At 43.8% G+C, this 23,841-nt stretch overlaps 1 protein-coding gene across 4 annotated transcripts in view; it reads right to left on the bottom strand.

Moving 5' to 3' along the window:
* The window catches only part of NUP155 (nucleoporin 155), a 387,607-nt gene that overhangs the window by 198,403 nt on the left and 165,363 nt on the right, over window positions 1-23,841 (bottom strand). For 2 of the 4 annotated variants that reach the window (XM_068096685.2, XM_068096690.2), the window contains exon 1: window positions 3,406-3,458. The exons of the other annotated variants lie outside the window; for them this stretch is intronic. In XM_068096685.2, coding sequence (XP_067952786.2) covers window positions 3,406-3,408 — 3 coding nt within the window. In that variant the 5' untranslated portion in view covers window positions 3,409-3,458. Of the gene's footprint in view, window positions 1-3,405; window positions 3,459-23,841 lie in introns of those variants that run through there. 4 annotated transcript variants of the gene reach the window in all.

The raw sequence follows: 23,841 nt of genomic DNA, 5'->3' as shown, positions 1-23,841 counted from the left end.
GTGTTGGAGAGGAGGATAAGGAAGAAGGTGAAGATCGACGAAATGCAGTTTGGATTTATGCCAGGAAGAGGAACGACAGACGCGCTCTTTATTGTGAGGCAGTTGCAGGAGAGTACATGGAGAAGAGGAAGAAGTTGTTTCTTGGGTTTGTTGATCTGGAGAAAGCATTCGATGGGGTTCCACGCGAAGTATTGACATGGGCATTGAGGAAGTTAGGAGTGGAGGAATGGTTGATCAGAGTCGTGATGGCAATGTACAAAAGAGCGCGCACAGCTGTAAGGACGAAGGACGGGAATAGTGGTGAGATTGAGGTGAAGGTGGGAGTGCATCAGGGGTCGGTACTAAATCCACTACTATTTGTAGCTGTGATGGAGGTGCTGGCTCAGAACGTAAAGGAGGGTTTACCGTGGGATTTGTTGTATGCAGATGATCTGGTGTTGATTGCGGAAAGTATGGATGGACTGAAGGAAATGATGAACAAGTGGAAGGAATGTATGGATACAAAAGGTCTGAAGGTGAATATCGGAAAGACGAAGGTGATGGCAAGTGGTAAAGCATGTGGTGAGGTGGAAAGAACTGGGAAGTGGCCATGTGCTGTGTGCAGGAAGGGTGTCGGAGTGAACTCCATTCAATGTACAATGTGCGCTGAGTGGGTTCATCAAAAATGTAGTGGTCTGAGAGGGTCATTAACCAGTGTGGCAGCTACATTCAAATGTAAGGTGTGCACAGAGGGAGCTGCAGATGGAGGAAATGTTGAGTTGGATCTTGGAGACGGCGTGAAGCTCGAAGGTGTGAAAACATTTTGCTACCTCGGAGACATGCTGAATGGAGAAGGTGGATCAGACTCGGCAACGGTTGCAAGAGTGAGATGTGCATGGAAGAAGTTTCGGGAACTGAGTGGCGTGCTGATGGAGGGGAGTGTCGTTGAAGCTGAAGGGAAAGGTGTATGCTGCATGTGTGAGAAGTGTTATGATTTATGGGAGCGAGACATGGGTAATGAACGTAGAGCAACAACGAAGGCTGGAAAGGGTGGAAATGCGAATGGTTCGGTGGATGTGCGGAGTATCGTTGAGAGAGAGGAAGACAAATGATGAATTGTGAAAGATGATGGGAATAGAGGGTCTGTGATTGATGCTGTGAAGAGGAACAGGTTGAGCTGGTTTGGTCATGTGTTGAGGAAGGATGAAAGTGACTGGTTGAGAAGAGTGATGGAAATGAATGTAGAAGGAAGTAGAGGACGGGGAAGGCCGAGAAAGACTTGGCTAAAGATGGTGGAAGAAGAAATGCGGGCAAGGGGGTTAACAAGGAGAGATGCAGAAAATAGGGCAAAATGGAGAAGATTGTCATGGGGACCGCAAGGCTAACCCCCGCTCTAGCAGGGAAAATGGCCTTAAAATGCATGTTGTTGTCTTTAAATAAAAATAAGCATTGATGATTAAAATTGTAATTAAATGGAATGTTTGATGTCTAGTATGTATCCTGGTGTTGCTTTTTATACATTTTCTAAAATTCCTTGAAATGTGCAATGCGTGGCAAAATAAGTGATTCGTGCATAATGCTTGGTGTCCACCAAATTCAAAATAATCGTGACGTCAGTTTCATTTTCAAATCACGAAGGACTCATGAAATGAACTAGGTGTGTAGGTTAAGAAATACATTAAGAAGAATGCCCTTGATGCTTATTCAATCGATCAATCACAAAGTGAATTTTTTTCACGATAATCTTGTCGTATTTTTTTCCTTGTCCGCCTTGTTATGCACGAATCACATCCCAGCAAAAGTGAAAAGAAACCTGCATCATTCGAAACTTGATTATGTGCAACTCTGGTCCGTTTGTTGGGATAGCAAAGCAGTCACTCGCTGGCAGACGACCACCCGTTTCCTGATGACGTCAGAACATGTTTTCGTGTCCGTGTCCTCCGGTGCTGCGTTATGCAGGAATCCAGTGTGCGAAGTGCTCTTATTTTAATTTTGGTGAAAACGTAGCATGTAGCAGGTCTGATGCTTCAAATTCGGATACTCCATTATATACAGAACAACACGGTCCGACGAATTACCCAAATGTAAGTGAATTTACGCAAATGAAAGCACAATGTACCCAAATGTAAGTCGTACTACGTAAAGGAAGGTTATTTTATGCAGTAAAACATTACGGTGTGCACAGTCAGGCCAATAGGGCAATGTGTATGGCCCATAGGGCACTATGCTTTTTTTTCTGCACCAGATTATAGTTGTTGTTAGGGTTAGGGTTAGGGTTAGGTAAATTTGGGTAAATCGTCATTTTTGAGAATTTTCATTTGGGTAAATATTCCACATCATTTTGATACAAATAATAAGAAAGTAGGGTGTTACTTTGATAAAATATTTATATTTACTTCACTTTGTGTGACTAGTTCCGTGTGAGATGATCTTCATTTGGGTAAATCTTGTCTGGGTTCAGACAAGATCTCCGTCATTTTGATTGTGACACTCGTTTTCTTTGACGTCAAGAAGCACACCGTAACGTTTTACTGCATAAAATAACCTTCCTTTACGTAGTACGACTTACATTTGGGTACATTGTGCTTTCATTTGGGTAAATTCACTTATATTTGGGTACATTGTGCTTTCATTTGGGTAAATTCACTTACATTTGGGTACGTTTGGGTAATTCGTCGGACCCGAACAACATAATACAGCATACTTACCGTTTCCTGAAACTATATGTTTCCACTCAGATGTAACACTTAATGTACCCAGTATTGTAGCCATGCTATCACATCTCACCACTCACTCACATCCATCACTCAAAAAAACACACAAACACACACACACACACACACACACACACACACACACACACACACACACACACACACACACACACACACACACACACACACACACACACACACACACACACACACACACACACACACACACACACACACACATACACACGTTAAGGACAAGAGATTATAAAAACAGTATTTGGCCAATAATACCTGTGTCACCAGACGGCATTAATTAAATCTATCAATTTCCTCATATTGTATCTACTTAATACATACAATACATCAATGGAATGACTGAGAGTCTTCTTTCGACATGCGCGATTGGATTGGACAGGCCTGCAGATTGATGGATGGTTACATATATATAATCCGCACAATTAGAATTACAACAACGCAAAAAGAATATTGACGCAATTTTTATTTTTGAATCTCGTAACAGTATTAATGCTCACTCGGCACACTAGGCCTCGATCGCATGGAGCCCACAGGTCAATTCAATTTCCAAGAGAACGAGGCTTCACATCGGGACTCGTATCCAATCAACGTGAAACGCACTAAGTTGCAAAGTTCATGAAATGTCTGCCCAAGGAGGACACACAAAGGAAAGCAAGCACCACTGCACAAATCTCACCATGTGTAACTTGCCGCGCTACGGCTCCCGCCTAACTCAATACTCCAAAAAACTTTTGGCAATTTTTATTTATTATTATTATTATCTCACAGCTCCGATGAACCTTTTGTGGATCTAAAACCGAAACGGCATTTTCTTTAATCACCTACTTTCCTATTTGCTCTTCATCGGAACATGAGATCAAAATAGGGTAATGAGTCACAGCCGAGCTATATTATGTATACTATACATCCCAACTGATATAGCGACTGCATTCCGTAACTTTAGGACTTCCGTGAACACTAAAAAAGAAAATCTTCTAAAAAATAATAATGAAATGAAATTCATGTCCATCGATAGTCCATATCATTTATAGTTTGATCCGTTCATTGTTCATATCTGTCAGTGTCAGGCTTAGTACACCACATGGCACATACATTTGCTGCTTTAATTGTAAAGAACTCTGCATGGGGAATAAGTGTTGTTAACGATGACGTCATTGGTTGAATGTTGCGTCATCAAATGTATTGTGTGTGATCTTCACAACAATCATATTAGAGAACGATAATTTTATTATGTCATCGGTCACGTGGTCTGGCAGCCATATTGGAATTGGATCAAAGAAAAAAACCCTTGAAAAACAGAAGAGTTGGCTGCCAACAAGTCCTTCTCAAGACTGCGCCGGGTAAGGATTCTGTGAATACCATCTCTAGTTACACATTTTACAGCAGATGACACAAGCATTAAGTGTCCAGTGTCGCTAGGCAGCTAACACAAAAACATCCAAACATAGGGGCAATACCCCTGGCGCTCACCTGGTAGAACAAAACAGTATACTGTACTCACTGCATTGACTAAAGGTATTTTAAACCAATTTCAATAGTTGCTAGAAGATAGGGCAGAATGTAGAATCATACTAACATCATCATAAGACTTTAAACAAATAAACAAAAAAAACCTATTTTGGGGGGGCAACTCCCCCCCCCCCCCCCCTCCCTTCCCGCAACCCCGTATGCCTCCTCAATCCCCAATTTTTCTTTGGTACATCACGGGTGATGAAGGTTGTGATATCGTTTCATCGACATAGTGTGTGTAGTTTCAGAGGAAAAAGCAAATTCCTATTTTGGGGGGTCAAATCTGGATCCACTTTGACCCCGATGTTTTTTAATGCTATGAACAAACTTTAGTCACAACACAACAAATATAATTTGTGCCAAGTTTAGTCACAATCCCATCAGCGGTTTCAGAGAAGAAGTTGCAAGTGTTTACGGATGGACGGACTGACGGACGGATGATGCGCTCACATAAGCTCCCCTGAACTTCGTTCCAGGTGAGCTAAAAACCATTCAAGTTATGATACAAGCATGAAATTTGGCAGTTATGTTAGTATATGGAAACTTTTTTAATCCAGTCGATTATCCAACTCGAAAATTCAACATGGCAGCCATTTCGTTTTCAAAATGACAAAATACAATTGTTTTTCAAAATGGCTGCCAAAATTGTTAAAAAGTGCTATAAAGTTTTTAATACTGAATTTAAGATATACGAGTATCAATACAAATTTACAGAACTACATATTATCTATAAGAGGTCATTAAAATTTTCAATTGATTGTAATTTCAATTGTAAATTGATAATTTTAACCACCATTCCTCTTATCTATATATATAAAACACAGTTTGTGTGTGTGTGTGTAATGTTACCGATAGACTCCTAAACGGAGAGGCTTACGTGCTTGATATTTGGCATAGATATGGCCATTGAGCCTGGGACGAACATGGCCGAACTCAAAATATTTGACGATCCATATTTTTTATTCATATTTACCTCAGCGCATTTCAGCGAAGTACCCGCTAATCTCAGCCGGTTCCAGAGCAGCTCGCTGATTCGCTCAGAGCGATCATGTGATGTTCCATCCCGTCACACGTCACACGTTTTTTCACCTTTTATGCGATCGTGTTTTGTATCGATTTTGTGCGATATTAATTAAATGTCTTTGAAACAGCTGTGAAACGTCTTTCCACAACCCTTCCGTAACCGATTGGAGCAGTTTATTGCCGCACAAAACGAGATCTGCGAAGCGAGTTGGTCGAGTCGTGCTGACCAAGATGGCGACACGGCGGCTTCACTTTTCACGGAGTATGAGCGTTCTATATATTTTCAATTCAGTGCGCCCGTGATTTGTGGCATAGACATGACCATTGGGCCTTCACGGTGTAATTTGTGCGAGGCTTTTGTCCGAGTGAGCTTGAGTCGAGAGGGCGAATGTACGGGTTGGGAATGTACGGGTCTCCCTTCCCCCGCCCGGCAACACCGGTACTGGAGGACGTCACAGGATCGGTGAGTCTCCAAAATCCGCTTCGTGCTGTTGCGAATATGCAGCACTATGTCCGATTGTTGTGCTGCTCTCCGACCATGAGAACTGCAACGTCATTGTTGACTGGCCATCCCCTTCCCTCCCCCTTCCCCCTCCCCCCTCCGTCCCCCCCTCCGATCCCCCTCCACCCTACCCCTCCCCTTCTCCCCTCCCCTTCTCCCCTCCCCTTCTCCCCTCCCCTTCTCCCCTCCCCCCTCCCCTTCTCCCCTCCCCTCCATTTTCCCCCTCCCCTCCCTTTTCCCCCTCCCCTCCATTTTCCCCCTCCCCCTCCCTTTCCCCCCTCCCCCTCCCTTTTCCCCCTCCCCCTCCCCCTCCCTTTTCCCCCTCCTCCCTCCCCCTCCCTTTCCCCCTCCCCCCTCCCCTTCCCCCTCCACCCTACCCCCTCCACCCTACCCCTCCCCTTCTCCCCTCCCCCTCCCTTTGCCCCCTCCCCTCCCCCCTCTTCTCCCCTCCCCCCTCTTCTCCCCTCCCCCCCCCCGTTCCCCTCCCCTCCCCCACCCGGCAATGCCGGGTACTTCTGCCGGGTCCCCCCTCCCCCTCCCCCTCCCCCTTCCCCTAAGCCCCCTCCCCCTTCCCCTAAGCCTCCTCCCCCTCCCCCCTCCCCACTCCCACCCCCCCTCCCCACTCCCACCCCCTCCCCCCCCATCCCCCTCCCCCCATCCCTCACCCTCCCATCCCTCACCCTCCCCACCCCCCTCTTCCCTCTCCCCCCCCCTTCCCCCCTTCCCCTCCCTCCTCCCCTCCCCCCCTTCCCCCCTCCCCCTCCCTCCTCCCCTCCCCCCTCCCCCCTCTCCCCCCTCTCCCCCCTCTCACCCCCTCCCATCCCTCACCCTCCCCATCCCCCCCTCTTCTCCCCTCTCCCCCTCCCCCTCCCACTCCTCTCCCCTCCCCACCGTTCCCCTCCCCTCCCCTCCCCTCCCCTCCCCCGCCCGGCAATGCCGGGTACTTCTGCTAGTAGATATATAATATGTAGTATTCCTGGTTCCTGGTGATATTTCTGGTGGTGCCTCACTATATTCCTGTACAGTGTTAACACTAACCCTCTGTTATGCAAGTTATCCCTATATGAATACAACCTAAACCTACAACCAACCATCACAGAAACTAAAACCATATTAGTTTTACCGATGGTTGCCTAGCACTGTGGCATCTACTGTATTACCACTGCTAGATCCTTTTTTGTGTCACACACTCCAACACTGCCCCCCTTGCATTAAATAGTATTATTCTAACCCAAACTCAGCACCTTACAATTACTTCTGTTAAACTCCATCTACCAATCATTTGCCCAATCAATCAGAGTATCTCGGCTTTCTGAATCACATTATGCTCATTCTCTGCTGTCGACCTTATAGGCTAGTGGCAAAATTAAAAAAGGGGCCTAAAATGTGAGAAACCCCTACCCACGGTAGAACAAGTCACAACCTATTTTTTCTTGAAGAGGGATGTTTGGGGAGTTAGAAAATCATGGTTGTGAACCTGAGATCATTGCACAACATTTTGAAAATCACGTTTACATATGTACCACTGCAGACTGCAAAAATGGATTTAATCGCCACAGATTTTGGCTCATATTGGCTCATATATTTGTTAATACTGGTGCTACAAACACAAATTTGGTACCAAAATGTGCGGAATGATGACATATATATGTGTAAAAACCATTTGTGATGTAACAAAGGCTTTTGTGTGACCTACAGGCAAAAATAGTGGAATTTTGCGCAATAAATCAGCTTCGGGTTTACCAATAAATATCAACTAAACAATTAATTTCTTCATAAGTATTTGAGTTGTATTACTACATATTACATCAAAATAACCCTCTATCATTCTCCTTTTTAGAAATATAACTCATAAAGATAAATCAGTTGGATTAATAGAGTTATTACCGAAACCATATGTCACCCCCCCTAAAAGTAACCGACATTGATTAATTTATAATACATGTTTATGCATTAACCAAACAAGAATGATTTTAAATCCAGTTGCAGAAAATCAATTTTGAGCTTGATTGCCTTTTTCTAAAACGACTGATATATACTTATCTTTAATTATTTCATTTCAGATGCTTGTGCTGACAATTGATCTGCAATTATGGATCTGGAACCACCTGTTGTGAAGCGTCGTAAAATTGACACTGACCACTGCATCATATGCTTTAAACCCCTCAACCCTAAAAAGCAAGAAGTTGTAAAGAACCCAACATTTAATGGTTTGAGTGCAATCTTCAAAGCAAGTCAAATCAGAAAAGATGACGTTTATGAAAGTATCTGGCCTTTGCAACAAGACATATTGAGTCTTGATTTGAAAGTATCATTCCACAAATCGTGTCGGGCCAAGTATACCAGCAAGTCAAATATCTCCACATCCAACCCCAGTGAGAGTGACCAGCAACCATGCACGTCTGCGGCAGCAGAACACACAAGAATCAGCAGAAATGAAACAGCTGGGTTTGACATCAGGACTAACTGCTTCATTTGTGGAAAATCCAACACTTCCAGAAACACGCTTACACCGGTATCTACAGGAACTGGACAGTCCACCAGAGAAAAAGTTCTGGCAGCAGCTGACAAAAGACAAGACAATAAAATACACATGCGCATGCTTGCCTTTCCAGATTTGTTCGCCTATGATGCCAAGTACCACAGGTTATGCTATTCACACTATATTTCAGAACGGAACATCACTGCTGCAATTCGTAAATCAGGAGAGGAAACAATGGGCACATTACATGATGAAGCTTTTGATGAACTGAAATGTTATCTGGAACAAACTGTGTTCTCCAAAACTAAGACAGTGACACCCCTCGTTCATCTGAAAGATGAATACGTTGGATATTTGGTTTCACTGGGTACCACGAATGCAGAACAGTATAAAACTTGGAAGTTGAAGGAGCGATTAACTAAATATTATGGTGACCAAATAGTCTGTGTAACATTTGATGGCCACACTGACATCATATGCTCTTCTTCTGTGACCTTAGGTGATGCCCTGAGAAAAGCCACGATTCTGCAGAGCATGACTGATGAACCACAATATGAAGACATCCCGTCTGATGTACCATCAGCCATAGATAGTGAAATGCATACTTTGCATGCTGCAGCTGGTATCCTGAGGAAGCACATGGCTGATATCGAGCATGTTGGAAATATGTATGCACCTGTCGAGGAAACAGATATTCAGCACTGTGCAGAATTCGTTCCTAATACACTCTACGACTTTATTCAGTGGTGCACCAGTGAGAAATCACACACGAATGTAACCAGCTGTAGTGATGAAGGTGTTATGAAGAACAACCTGAGGACGATCGCCATTTGTCAACCTGAGGACGGCTTTTAAAGAACTCTGTGATGGGGACACTGAAGTAGCTTCCACAAACCACGCTGAGCATGGAAAGACAAGGATGGTAAGGGATGAACAAGATGTTACCAAGATCACGGAATTTGTATCAAACGCACAAAATCCGTTTGACCTATGTACTGTACCTGATGAATTGGTCAACATCGCCACAGGCCAGGTTGCTTCACAAGAAGTATCAAACGGACTTGGACATTTCTTAACAGACGCCCAGAAATGCAACAAAAGTTTTATCGAAAAGCGACTTCTTGCTGACCAAACCAAGAGTTTCTGGGAAACAGACTCACGAACAAAGACACCAACGTTTGCGGACATGTCAAAACCCATGAAAACCAACAAACGAGATAAATTGATGGTGGATTCAGAAGTACTTTTCCGGCGGCTGCTTGCTGTCTCAAAGAAACGCGATGTCAGTCTGGAACAAGTCCTGACACATGAACTGGCTCCTGTGCCACCGTCCCTCTTCAACAATGATGGGACAATGCGAAAAACCAACAAGGCGGATCTGGCAAAGAAGTTAGAAGCTAATTGCGAGGAAGTCCAGGTGCTCGAACCCTCTGACCAACATGATACTGCTTATGTCATTGATGGGATGGCACTACTTCAGGCACTTGATGAAGCCCAGTTTGACACATTTGATGATCTCGGACGTACCATAATGCAGAAGATTCAGTCACTGCTTGCTAGTAACCAAGGTGTGACATCAGTTACATTGGTTTTTGACAGGTATGATGTACCACTCTCTATCAAGCAGCTGGAAAGAGAACGTCGCACTGGTGGAGAGTCAACACCCAGATATGTCATCGATGGACAACGCACAGTTCCAAACTACAGGAAGTTCCTGAAGAACACCACAAACAAATCAGTGCTTGCCGATTTCCTCTGCAGTTACTTGACAGTAGCCGCCCAATTGCAGCTTGAGGAAAACCAATCTGTCACACTGGCAGGAGGCTTTAACGATGGCCTGCTAGTTAAAGTTGTGGATCATAGAGGCATCCGGGAACTACCTGAATTGTTCAGCACACATGAGGAGGCTGACACACGGCTCCTGCTACATGCTATCCATCTCGCCAGAGCACACACTCAAGGGTCATTGTACGATGTGATGACACTGACGTGTTGGTCCTACTCATCTATTACTGTGGGAAAGGCATGTTTGGGGACACCAAAGTGTACATGAATGCAGGTCACTGTACAAAAACAACGAATCGTCAGAGATTCATTCCTGTCAACAGAATAACGGACGACATCGGTCAGGATACGTCAAGTTGCTTGCCAGCATCACATGCTATAAGTGGCTGTGACACAACCTCCTCGCTGTTCAAAGTCGGGAAACGCACTGCATATTCGAAACTCAAGCAAAACATTGCACACTTGGCACCACTGTCACGGTTAGGCCAAACCAGAGATACAACCAATGTCGTCAGCACTGCCACAAAATATGCTCTGTCGTTGTATGGTTCAAAGTCAATTCACACACTCGACCAACTTCGTTATGTTTATGCCTGCACAAGTGACAAACGGGCATCTCTCTTCCCACCAACAGACGATGCTTTCGAACAACATCTGAAGCGAGCAAATTACCAGGTGGCGATATGGACCCACAGCCATGTAGCGAAGCCTGTACTTTGGAACCCCGATGGTAATGGATGGCAGGTCAGAGACAACAAACTTGAGCCTGTCATGTTCCAAAAGGATGCAGCCCCAAGGGAGGTTCGAGATCTCACGCATCTCTACTGCACCGACGATGACTGTAGGCAGAGCAGAACATGTCATTGTATCTCTGCAGGACTGACCTGCACTGAATTCTGCTCGTGTAGTGCAGACGATTGTCCAAATGTTGATGATTCTGTTGTCTTTGACGACGGCACTGATGAAGAGCGTGACTGAACTTTTAAATGTATTACATGTATTACTTCATGTAATAGATGTACATAAGTTACAGTGCATGTTATGAATTCATTATCGTCATATGTGAAATAGCTTATATCAACATGATGTCTATAAAAGTCACTTTCACAATTGTGTCAGAATCCTAAGTCAATTCTTCATGTTGCATATCTGCTTCGGGATTTCTATCGGTCAGCATTAGTGGGGCGACATATGATTTCAGTTATAACTATATCATTTCAGTGACAATTATATCATTAGATATATTTTTCAAAGGGTAAATAAACTTGGATTATGTTGATGTAACAAGTATGTCTGCAAGTCCAATATTTTTGAAGTAATTAATGTTTTTGTTGATATTTATTGGTAAACCCGAAGCTGATTTGTTGAGTAAAATTCGACTATTTTTGCCTGTAGGTCACACAAAAGCCTTTGTTACATCACAAATGGTTTTTACAGATATATATGTCATCATTCCGCACATTTTGGTACCAAATTTGTGTTTGTAGCACCAGTATTAACAAATATATGAGCCAATATGAGCCAAAATCTGTGGCGATTAAATCCATTTTTGCAGTCTGCAGTGGTACATATGTAAACGTGATTTTCAAAATGTTGTGCAATGATCTCAGGTTCACAACCATGATTTTCTAACTCCCCAAACATCCCTCTTCAAGAAAAAATAGGTTGTGACTTGTTCTACCTTGGGTAGGGGTTTGCCACCCAAAACCTCATTTGGCCACTAGCCTATTACCTCCAACGTTAGTGGCATCTGCAAATTTGGATAGCCTACTCCCAACCCCATGGCCTTATCATTGATGTAAATTTTGAAAAATATTGGTCCTAGAGCTGATCCCTGGGTTACGCCGTTACGTCCCACTACTTACAACCTCACACCAGGTATCCTGTTCACAGACACTCTTTGCTTCCTATCACTCAGCCAGTTTCCAATCCAGTTAGCTATGTCTCTATCAGCCACTCCACAAGCCCTCAACCTAGCCAACAGCCTTCTGCTGTATTCATTACCCTGCGCTCGCGAAGTGAAAAGCGGGGTGAAGCATTCATCTGCGTACGTGTGCCGTGTGCCTTGTGGCTCATTGTAAAGAACTCCATATGGGGAATAGGTGTTGTAAACGATGATGTCATGTGGTGCCATAATTATGACGTCATAATTCGACAGGGACAACCCTTAGTCTGATCAGTTTGAAATGTATTGAGCGTGATCGATGCAACAATTATATTAGAGAATATAAATTTATGATGTCATTGATCACGTGGTCTGGCAGCCATTTTGGATCAAAGAAAAAAAATGTTCAAAAAGAGAAGAGTTGGCTTGCAACAAGTTGACTGCGCAGGGTAAGTATTCCATGAATACCATCTAGTTACAGTCACGTGAAAAAGTAAGTACACCCCATGTAAAGTTTTGACTTTTTCAACATATTTCAACATACAGCTATTTGATCTTCATTTCAACAATATTTATAGATAAAGGTGATATAATATAACAAATACCATGAAACATTTACATTTTGTAGTGCATTGTATAATTTAAATAAACATAAATGCAAATTTCGCATGTGGAAAAAGTAAGTACACCCTTGGCTCTAATAGTTGGTATTGCCCCATTTGGCAGAAACAACCTCAAGTAGGCGTTTCTTATAACTGTCTACCAGTCTCTGACCGACTGGGAGAAATTTTTGCCCACTCCTCCATGCAGAATTATTTCAGTTGTGCGATGTTTGAGGGGTTTCTTGCATGCACAGCTCGTTTCAAATCCCCCCACAACATTTCGATGGGATTTAGATCCGGGCTTTGACTTGGCCATTCCAGAACCCTCCATTTCTTTCTTTTCAGCCATTCCTTGGTGGATTTACTGGTATGTTTAGGGTCATTGTCATGTTGCAAGGTCCACTTTCGGTTGAGCTTCAACTTTCCGACAGATGGCCTCACATTATCCTCAAGCACTCTCTGGTACAATGAAGAATTCATAGTGGATTCTATGATGGTGAGCTGCCCAGGCCCTGATGCAGCAAAGCTGCCCCAAACCATAATATTTCCACCATCATGCTTTACAGTTGGTATCAGGTTCTTGTGCTCAAATGCTGTGTTTGGTTTTTGCCAAACATGTCTTCTGGTACTGTGGCCAAATAGCTCTACCTTTGACTCATCTGTCCAGAGCACATTGTTCCAGAAGTGCTGGTCTTTGCCTCGGTGTTAATTGGCAAACTTTAGTCTTCCCTGATGTTCTTTCTGGACAGCAAAGGTTTCCTCCTGGCACACCTCCCATGTAGATCAAATTTGTGCAGCCTCTTTCTAATGGTAGACTCGTGCACTTTGACATCAACAGTGGCAAGAGCTACCTGTAGGTCCCGTGATGACATTCTGGGGTTCTTCAAGACTTCTTTCAGCATCTTGCGGTCTGCTCTCGGGCTGAACTTGCTGGGGCGGCCTGGCCTGAACAAGTTGGCAGTTGTTTGGAATCTGACACTTGTAGATGATCTTCCGGCCAGTCAAATGATTGATTTCAAATTGTTTGGAGATCTTTTTAAATCCCTTCCCAGACTCGTAGGCATCTATAACCTTCTTTCCGAAGGCCTCAGAGAGCTCTTTTGATCTAGGCATGGTTACGCCGCACACTTCAACAACAAAGAGCAAACCAAACGAAATGTCTGAGGTTTAAATAAGACATGTACCTCCAAGATCCTCTCTAATGATGTTCTAATCATTTGCACCTGAGCTGGTGCACCTGATTCTATTTTTAGGTATTTGAAGTAGTGATAAATGTAGTGGTGTACTTACTTTTTCCACATGCGAAATTTGCATTTATGTTTATTTAAATTATACAATGCACTACAAAATGTAAATGCTTCATGATATTTGTTGTATTATTTCACCTTTATCTATCAATATTGTTAAAATGAGATCAAATAGCTGTATGTTGAAATATGTTGAAAAAGTCAAAACTTTACATGGGGTGTACTTACTTTTTCACGTGACTGTATTTATGGGCTGTGCTGTCGTTTCTCCCACTACCCCACCCCCCCCACCCCCCACCCCTTCCGTTCTGCCCTCTCCCCCTAAGAGAAAGGGTGTGAGTAGCCCAGGTTTTTATTTTAGGTGGTGGCTGGAGCATCACTAGCCCGTCCCTTCTCCAGCAATTTTGGAATCACTTCTGTGTGTCTGTCTGTGTGTGTGTGTGTCCGGGCCATAACCTTTTTTTTTACCATTTGAGCTATTGTCATCAAATATTCACCAAAGCTTTATTATGATAATAGAAGAAGGCAAATCAATAATTTTGTCAAAAAGTCAAAGGTCAGCGTCACATAAAATCATCAATTTTCACCCGATTGACCTGAAATTTTAAGAATTTGCATATTGGGTCACAGAATTGGTTCACCAATCAAAAGCTAGAAGCTAATTTTTTTTTTAGATCTGAAGGTCAAGCCTGCATAAAATCATAAATTTTCATTTTGTATTTTTTCAAAAACGACGTTATTTTCAAAAAGTTATTTTTTGCATATGGAAGAAGAAGACATCTGAATACAAACAGACGCGGACACGCTTTGCATTTTCAGATACTTTCTGGTTGGAATTGTGTAACTTTGTGTTCTGCATCAAGTTTCTGTAATAGACATTTACTTACAATTTGTGGTTCACTTTTTTCCCAGTGTGTACCCTGGATAAGAATAGGTACGCCGTATCCCTGCGTGTCGTAAGAGGCGACTAAGAGGGTTGGCATCAGGAAGGGCATCCGGCCATAAAAACATTGCCTCAAAAAGAGAACCATGACAATTACAACTACATGTGGGCAGGGTACAGCCCGAAGTGGAGATCGGTTTCTGAGGTTTGGGACATGGAATGTAGGGACAATGACAGGGAGATCAGGAGAAGTGGTGGAAGTATTGGTCAGAAGAAGAGTGGACATATGTTGTGTGCAAGAGACGAGATGGAAAGGAAGTGGTGTGAGAATGGTGAAGGGTAGGCAGGGACAGAAATACAAGTTTGTGTGGCAAGGGTGCCTGGAGGGCGTGAATGGTGTTGGTGTCCTGTTTTCTGAGGAGTTTGTAGACAGTGTGGTGAGTGTGACTTGAGTGAGTGATAGGTTGATGATGGTGAAAATGATGATTGGAAAGCTCTTGGTGAACGTCATCTCGGGATATGCTCCGCAGGTTGGTCGAAGCGATGAAGATAAGGACAAGTTCTGGTGTGCGATGGAGAAGCTGATGGAAAACGTGAAAGATGAGGAAGTTGTTGTGGTAGGAGGAGACCTAAATGGACATGTGGGAAGGAGTATGGATGGTTTTGACGGAGTTCATGGGGGTTACGGATATGGTGTGAGAAATGGAGAAGGTGAAAGGATTTTGGAGTTTGCTGATGGAGCTGATTTGTTGATTTGTAATACTCAGTTCCAGAAAGAGGATAATAAGCTTGTTACATACATGTCAGGTGGGTCGACGACAACCGTTGACTACCTGATGGTGCATAGGCGAGATAGGGGGCACCTCCGGGACACAAAGGTGATCCCGGGGGAGGAGGCTGTTTCACAGCACCACTTGGTTGTCTGCGCCGTAAGGGTGAAAGGTGCGAGGAGAGCTCGGCGGGTGAAGTACCAACCGAGAATGAAGGTGTGGAGGTTGAAAGAGGTGACAGTAAGGGAGGCATTAAAAGAGAGGCTGAGTAGCGTCGAGGATGATGTGGTTGAGCTTGAAAGTGGTTGGATGTCAATGAAAGCTAGTCTCTTGGGAGCCGTTGGTGAGGTATGTGGATGGACAAAAGGACCACCGAGGCACTCGGAAACATGGTGGTGGGATGATGAAGTTGGAAAGAGGATTGACGAGAAGAGGAAGAAGTTCAAGGAGTGGCAGAAGGCGAAGGGTACGGGAGCAGAAACAGCAGAGCATGAAAGTTATAAGGCAGCCAGGAAGGCTGCAAAGAAAGAGGTAGCAAAGGCGCAGGAGGCATGTAGGAAAATGTTCGGAGAACGCTTGGATTCGGAAGAGGGTCAGAAAGCAGTATTCAGGATTGCAAAGCAGATAGCGAAAGAGAGGTGTAATGTGATGGGGGTGAGTTGCTTGAAGGATGAAGTGGGACAAATCGTTGTCGACCCAGATGGAATTAAAGGAAGATGGAAAAGATATATGGAAATGCTGTTGAATTCAGAGAATGAATGGGATGGCAACATAGAGAGTAACCCAGTTTTAGGACCGGCAGAGAAGATAACTGAGAAGGAAGTTGAGGAAGCGATAAAAGCAATGAAGGGTAGAAAAGCGGGAGGACCGACGGGAGTTGTGGGAGATATGTTGAAAGCAGCAGGAAGTTGGGGTGTGAAGAGAATGACAGAGATCTGTAATCTGGTGGTGAAAGAAGGCCGCATTCCAGTGGATTGGGAACTGAGTACCCTCGTCCCTCTATACAAGGGGAAAGGTGACCCTCTGGAGTGTGGCTCGTACCGAGCGATAAAGTTATTGGAGCATGGAATGAAGGTATTGGAAAGGGTGTTGGAGAGGAGGACAAGGAAGAAAGTGAAGATCGACGAAATGCAGTTTGGATTCATGCCAGGAAGAGGAACGACAGACGCGCTTTTCATTGTGAGGCAGTTGCAGGAGAAGTACATGGAGAAGAGGAAGAAGTTGTTTCTTGGGTTTGTTGATCTGGAGAAAGCATTCGATAGGGTTCCACGCGAAGTATTGACATGGGCATTGAGGAAGTTAGGAGTGGAGGAATGGTTGATCAGAGTAGTGATGGCAATGTACAAAAGAGCGCGCACAGCTGTAAGGACGAAGGACGGGAACAGTGGTGAGTTTGAGGTGAAGATGGGAGTGCATCAGGGGTCGGTACTAAGTCCACCACTATTTGTAGCTGTGATGGAGATGCTGGCTCAGAACGTAAAGGAGGGTTTCCCGTGGGAGTTGTTGTATCCAGATGATCTGGTGTTGATTGCGGAAAGTATGGATGGACTGAAGGAAAAGATGAACACGTGGAAGGAATGCATGGAGACAAAAGGTCTGAAGGTGAATATCGGAAAGACGAAGGTGATGGCAAGTGGTAAAGCATGTGGTGAGGTGGAAAGAACTGGGAAGTGGCCCTGTGCTGTGTGTAGGAAGGGTGTCGGAGTGAACTTCATTCAGTGTACAATGTGCGCTGAGTGGGTTCATCAAAAATGTAGTGGTCTGAGAGGGTCATTAACCAGTGTGGCAGCTACATTCAAGTGTAAGGTTTGCACAGAGGGAGCTGCAGATGGAGGAAATGTTGAGTTGGATCTTGGAGACGGCGTGAAGCTGGAAGGTGTGAAAACATTTTGCTACCTCGGAGACATGCTGAATGGAGAAGGTGGATCAGACTCGGCAACGGTTGCTCGAGTGAGATGTGCATGGAAGAAGTTTCGGGAATTGAGTGGCATGCTGATGATGAGGGGAGTGTCGTTGAAGCTGAAGGGAAAGGTGTATGCTGCATGTGTGAGAAGTGTTATGATTTATGGGAGCGAGACATGGGTAATGAACGTCGAGCAGCAACGAAGGTTGGAAAGGGTGGAAATGCGAATGGTTCGACGGATATGCGGAGTATCGTTGAGAGAGAGGAAGACAAATGATGAATTGCGAAAGATGATGGGAATAGAGCCTGTGATTGATGCTGTGAAGAGGAACAGGTTGAGATGGTTTGGCCATGTGTTGAGGAAGGATGAAAGTGACTGGTTGAAAAGAGTGATGGAAATGAATGTAGAAGGAAGTAGAAGACGGGGAAGACCGAGAAAGACTTGGCTAAAGATGGTGGAAGAAGAAATGCGGGCAAGGGGGTTAACAAGGAGAGATGCAGAAAATAGGGCAAAATGGAGAAGATTGTCATGGGGACCGCAAGGCTAACCCCCGCTCTAGCAGGGAAAATGGCCTTAAAATGCATGTTGTGTATGTTGTGTTGTGGTTCACTTCATTATGTCTCCCTCCTACAGATATTAATGATATACAGGATGTTTCAAAATTCCAGAATCATAGGGATATACAATTTTCCATTTTATTGTAATAATTGCTTAAATTGCGAGCCACTGATATGCATACATGTATAAATTCTTGTATGAAGGTTTATTTGAATGTTTTTATGCCCCCGCCGACAAAGTCGCCGGAGGCATTGTGTTTTCGGGTTGTACGTCCGTCCGTCCGTACGTCCATACGTCCGGTTAAACCTCGTTTATCTCAGCAACCATATGTCCGATTGAGACGAAACTTTCAGGGTTGGAGTGACACCCATGCAGAATGTTTTTATGATAATTGTGATGTCATAGGTCACGTGGTATGGCAGCCATCTTGGATTAAAAGCAAATAATTAAAAACTTATTTCTCGGAAACCGCTGAATGGAAAAATTTGAAACTTGGCACATTGTCAAGTACTCCCAATGGGGAACAAAAGCATTATAATGATAACATCATAGGTGAAGTGGTATACCAGCCAAAAATGTTTCAATCGAATTCCTTATCCTAAAAATCTGAAATTGCATACACATGATCTATGACCCATTTGTATTGAAATATTAAATTTATGCCATCATAGGTCGCATGGTTTGGCAGCCATTTTGGATTGAAGGAAAATATTAAATAATTATATCTCTGAAACTGCTCACCCTATCGATGAGAAATTTTACAAATGTCATCTAACAGCACTGTTGCATATAGTTTGAAACTGATGATGTCATAGGTCACGTGGGTTGGCAGCCATCTTGGATAGAAAAACAAACCTTATCCGATCAACACGAAACTTCACAAACGTGATCCACTACCCATACATATACAGACTGAAGGCATCTACCCGTTGTGGGACTATGCGGAGGCAAATTGGCGACACAGTCACATTGTTCTAGTTTTTAACATCGACACCGATTTTAGCACATTTGTCTCTGATTTCATTCTTTAGATCTTCAATAGTGCATGGTCTCTTAGTATAAACCACTGATTTCAGTTTCCAGAGTCCACGACGTCATATCCACCACAAAGGCATTGTCTCTTCCAAAAAATGCAAATAAATGAAAAATATTTTCAAATATTCTGGAGTTTTGAAGACCTTGTATTATTTTACCTTCCTTTCTTTCCAAAAGTTGCAATCGAAACCCATTTCTTCATTTCAGAGCCAATCCCATGAAAATTTGGCATGGAGGTAACTTCATGGTAATATACCTAATCTTATTTGTTTTTTTTCTATTCAGGCCATATTTTGCCATCTCCTTGTATTTGAGTTGAGAGAGATAATATTTAACACAAAGATGCATTAAAACAGCCCCATTTAGGGATGCATAAAATACTTTTGTATTAAAGTGCTTTTTCAGGATTTTGTAGGGGTAAAAATAACTCAGTTGCAACTGTAAGTTTATTGGCATGCCATGCCTATGCATTTGACCAATATTGATAAGAAATTGGCAAAAATATACCACAACTTCTACAGATTGAACTACACAGATTTACGTTGTTACATTTCTTTAGATTCCATAGGGGTCAAAGGTAAAACTCAGATTTGAAATTAAGGTTTCTAGCCTACCAATAATTTATATTTCAAACAATGCAGACAAGACAAAGCACAAAATACCTTCCTTTTTATTCTCAGTCCAAATGGAGGGAGGTTGGTGGAAGATATATTTGGTGAAGGAAAAGTTTCTGTACCACTCACCAAAATGGGTTGACCAAGCTGGAAAAATAGGCCTAAAATCTCAAACAACTAAACAGGTTAACGCAACACATTTTAGCCAGTAGGTCAGATACATCCTTTTATACTTTGAAAAACAATTCAACAAACTAGATAGTATTCATAGTTTTCCTGCACAGTCAATTTTATGCGAGCCAACTCTTCTCTTTTTGAAGGGTTTTTTTCTTTGATCCAATATGTCTGCCATACCATGTGAGTGATGACATCATAAGTTTATATTCTCTAATATAATTGTTGCATAGATCACGTTCAATAAATTTCAAACTGATCAGACTGTGTTGTCGCTGTGAAATTATGACGTCATAATTAAGGAACCAATGACGTCATCGTTAATAACACTTATTCTCCATATGGAGTTCTTTACAATGAGCCACGTTTCAGTTTTTTCCATGGAGTGATTTCTGAGATATAGAGGTGCAACGTTTTTTCAAGATGGCGTCCGGAGCACATGACCTATGCCTTATAAATTTTGAATAAAGCAATTCTACAGAAGGAGGTGCACGTATGGTGAAATTTCGTGTCAAATGGACCAATGTTTGCCTAGAAAATGAATTTATGAAAAGGCAAACACACACGTACTCCACAGTACACCACACGTGCACAACCAATTGTCTAACCCTGCTTTTCGCTTTGCGAGTGCAGGATAATTAACCCATTTAATTTTCATTCAATAGTACATATAGGTTTATATATATATATATATAAATATATATATATATACAACAACAACAACAACAACATGCATTTTAAGGCCATTTTCCCTGCAAGAGCGGGGGTTAGCCTTGCGGTCCCCATGACAATCTTCCTCATATTGCCCTATTTTCTGCATCTCTCCTTGTTAACCCCCTTGCCCGCATTTCTTCTTCCACCATCTTTAGTCAAGTCTTTCTCGGTCTTCCCCGTCCTCTACTTCCTTCTACATTCATTTCCATCACTCTTCTCAACCAGTCACTTTCATCCTTCCTCAACTCATGACCAAACCATCTCAACCTGTTCCTCTTCACAGCATCAATCACAGGCTCTATTCCCATCATCTTTCGCAATTCATCATTTGTATTCCTCTCTCTCAACGATACTCCGCACATCCACCGAACCATTCGCATTTCCACCCTTTCCAGCCTTCGTTTCTGCTCCACATTCATGACCCATGTCTCGCTCCCATAAGTCATAACACTTCTCACACATGCAGCATACACCTTTCCCTTCAGCTTCAACGACACTCCCCTCCTCATCAGCACGCCACTCAGTTCCCAAAACTTCTTCCATGCACATCTCACTCGAGCAACCGTTGCCGTGTCTGATCCACCTTCTCCATTCAGCATGTCTCCGAGGTAGCAAAATGTTTTCACACCTTCCAGCTTCACGCCGTCTCCAAGATCCAACTCAACATTTCCTCCATCTGCAGCCCCCTCTGTGCACACCTTACATTTGAATGTAGCTGCCACACTGGTTAATGACCCTCTCAGACCACTACATTTTTTATGAACCCACTCAGCGCACATTGTACATTGAATGGAGTTCACTCCGACACCTTTCCTGCACACAGCACATGGCCACTTCCCAGTTCTTTCCACCTCACCACATGCTTTACCACTTGCCATCACCTTCGTCTTTCCTATATTCACCTTCAGACCTTTTGTGCCCATACATTCCTTCCACTTGTCCATCTTTTCCTTCAGTCCATCCATACTTTCCGCAATCAACACCAGATCATCTGCATACAACAACTCATATACAACAACAACTCAACATACAACAACTCAATTTGGTTTCAGACCTGGTCACTCTACTCTGGACATGCTGCTTCTGCTTTCTCAACAATGGATGGAGGTCCTCAACACCAAACAGGAAATTAGAGCTGTCTCCCTTGACATTTCACGTGCCTTCGATACGGTCTGGCACCCTGCTCTGCTCACCAAACTCTCCTCCTTTGGTATCCATGGAAATCTCCACGCATGGCTGGCGGACTTCCTCTCTGATCGTAGTCAACGTGTGGCCCTGAATGGGTTTCTCTCATCTCCTCTTCCTGTTCAGGCTGGAGTTCCCCAAGGTAGTGTTCTGGGCCCTGTGCTTTTTCTGGTCTTCATCAATGATCTCTCTGACTCTCTTGAAAATCCTCTCTATCTCTTTGCTGACGACTCTACTCTCTGTCGCTCCATTCCTCATCCCTCAGATAGGCAGTCTGCAGCCTCCTCACTCTCTGCAGACCTGGACAAAATCACAGACTGGGCAAACAAATGGAACATGTCTTTAAATCCTGATAAATCTCACACTCTTATGATGTCTCTCCGAAAAGACCGACTGGAAAACCCTCCCATCCACTTTCTGAATAATCCTCTCCAAGAAGTTCTGTCACTCCAGCTTTTGGGTCTCACTATTTGCCATGATCTTTCCTGGGAAAACCACATTTCCAAGCTGGCCTCCAAAGCCAGTCGCCGACTGGGCATCCTCCGTCGTGCGAAGTCCTTCCTTGGCACACCTGAGCTCCTCACCACATACAAGGCTTTCATCCGCAGCTCTATGGAATACTGCTCTCCCCTCTGGTCTGGTGCTCCTGCCTCACACCTAGCCCGTCTTCACGCTGTTGAAACCAAAGCGTTCAGAATCATTGGAATCTCCCGCGATGAAGCTAACTCCAAGGGCCTTTCACTCACTCACCGCAGGCAGGTTGGTGGTCTTTCCGTCTTCTACCGACTCCTCTCTGGCCTTGCCCCCCCAGCCCTCTCTGGGCTCTGTCCCCCAAATATTCCTACAGGTCACACAAGATCTGCCTGCAACCCTCTTATGGTTAAACTGCCAAAATCAAGACTTTCTGCTCACCTTCACTCCTTCATTCCTCTTTTCTCCCGCCTCTGGAACAAACTCCCTCACTCTCTTCAATCCCACTCCACCCTCCAGGTCTTTAAAACAGCTGTTCACCACCATCTCTTATCCTCCCCCATCCAAAACCTTGATCTTTTCTACCCCCGCTAATTTCGGTCCCCTTGTGTTTTATACCTCTTCCCCCCCCCCCCCCCCTCCCCTTCCCACGCCTCCTGCCCCCAAGCCCTCTCCCTCCCACACTTCTCCCTGCTCTCAAATGTTGTGGTTGTGTGCTTCCCCTTCTCTCCCCATCTTGTCTTCCGCTCCCTCTTTTTGTATATTTTGTTTGTCTGGTTGATTTGTTTGTGAAATAAATGTTAGCTCTTTCACGAGCCTTGACTGAGTATACAAAAAAAAAAAAAAAAAAAAAAAAAAAAACTCTTACAGGAAACCCTCCTTTACGTTCTGAGCCAGCACCTCCATCACAGCTACAAATATTAGTGGACTTAGTACCGACCCCTGATGCACTCCCACCTTCACCTCAAACTCACCACTGTTCCCGTCCTTGGTCCTTACAGCTGTGCGCGCTCTTTTGTACATTGCCATCACTACTCTGATCAACCATTCCTCCACTCCTAACTTCCTCAATGCCCATGTCAATACTTCGCGTGGAACCCGATCGAATGCTTTCTCCAGATCAACAAACCCAAGAAACAACTTCTTCCTCTTCTCCATGTACTTCTCCTGCAACTGCCTCACAATAAAGAGCGTGTCTGTCGTTCCTCTTCCTGGCATAAATCCAAACTGCATTTCGTCGATCTTCACCTTCTTCCTTATCCTCCTCTCCAACACCCTTTCCAATACCTTCATTCCATGCTCCAATAACTTTATCGCTCGATACAAGCCACACTCCAGAGGGTCACCTTTCCCCTTGTATAGAGGGATGAGGGTACTCAGTTCCCAATTCACTGGAATGCGGCCTTCTTTCACCACCAGATTACAGATCTCTGTCATTCTCTTCACACCCCAACTTCCTGCTGCCTTCAACATATCTCCCACAACTCCCGTCGGCCCTCCCGCTTTTCTACTCTTCATTGCTTTTATCGCTTCCTCAACTTCCTTCTCAGTTATCTTCTCTGCCGGTCCTAAAACTGGGTTACTCTCTCTGTTGCCATCCCATTCATTCTCTGTATTCAACAGCATTTCCATATATCTTTTCCATCTTCCTTTAATTCCATCTGGGTCCACAACAATTTGTCCCATTTCATCCTTCAAGCAACTCACCCCCATCACATCACATCTCTCTTTCGCTATCTGCTTTGCAATCCTGAATAAAGGATTATTCA

The sequence above is a fragment of the Myxine glutinosa genome, chromosome 1 (genome assembly GCF_964187855.1).
Source record: "Myxine glutinosa chromosome 1, kmMyxGlut1.1, whole genome shotgun sequence".
Taxonomy (NCBI): Eukaryota; Metazoa; Chordata; class Myxini; order Myxiniformes; family Myxinidae; genus Myxine; species Myxine glutinosa.
Note: the sequence above shows the minus strand (reverse complement) of the source record. Positions and strands in the feature narration are given on the sequence as shown.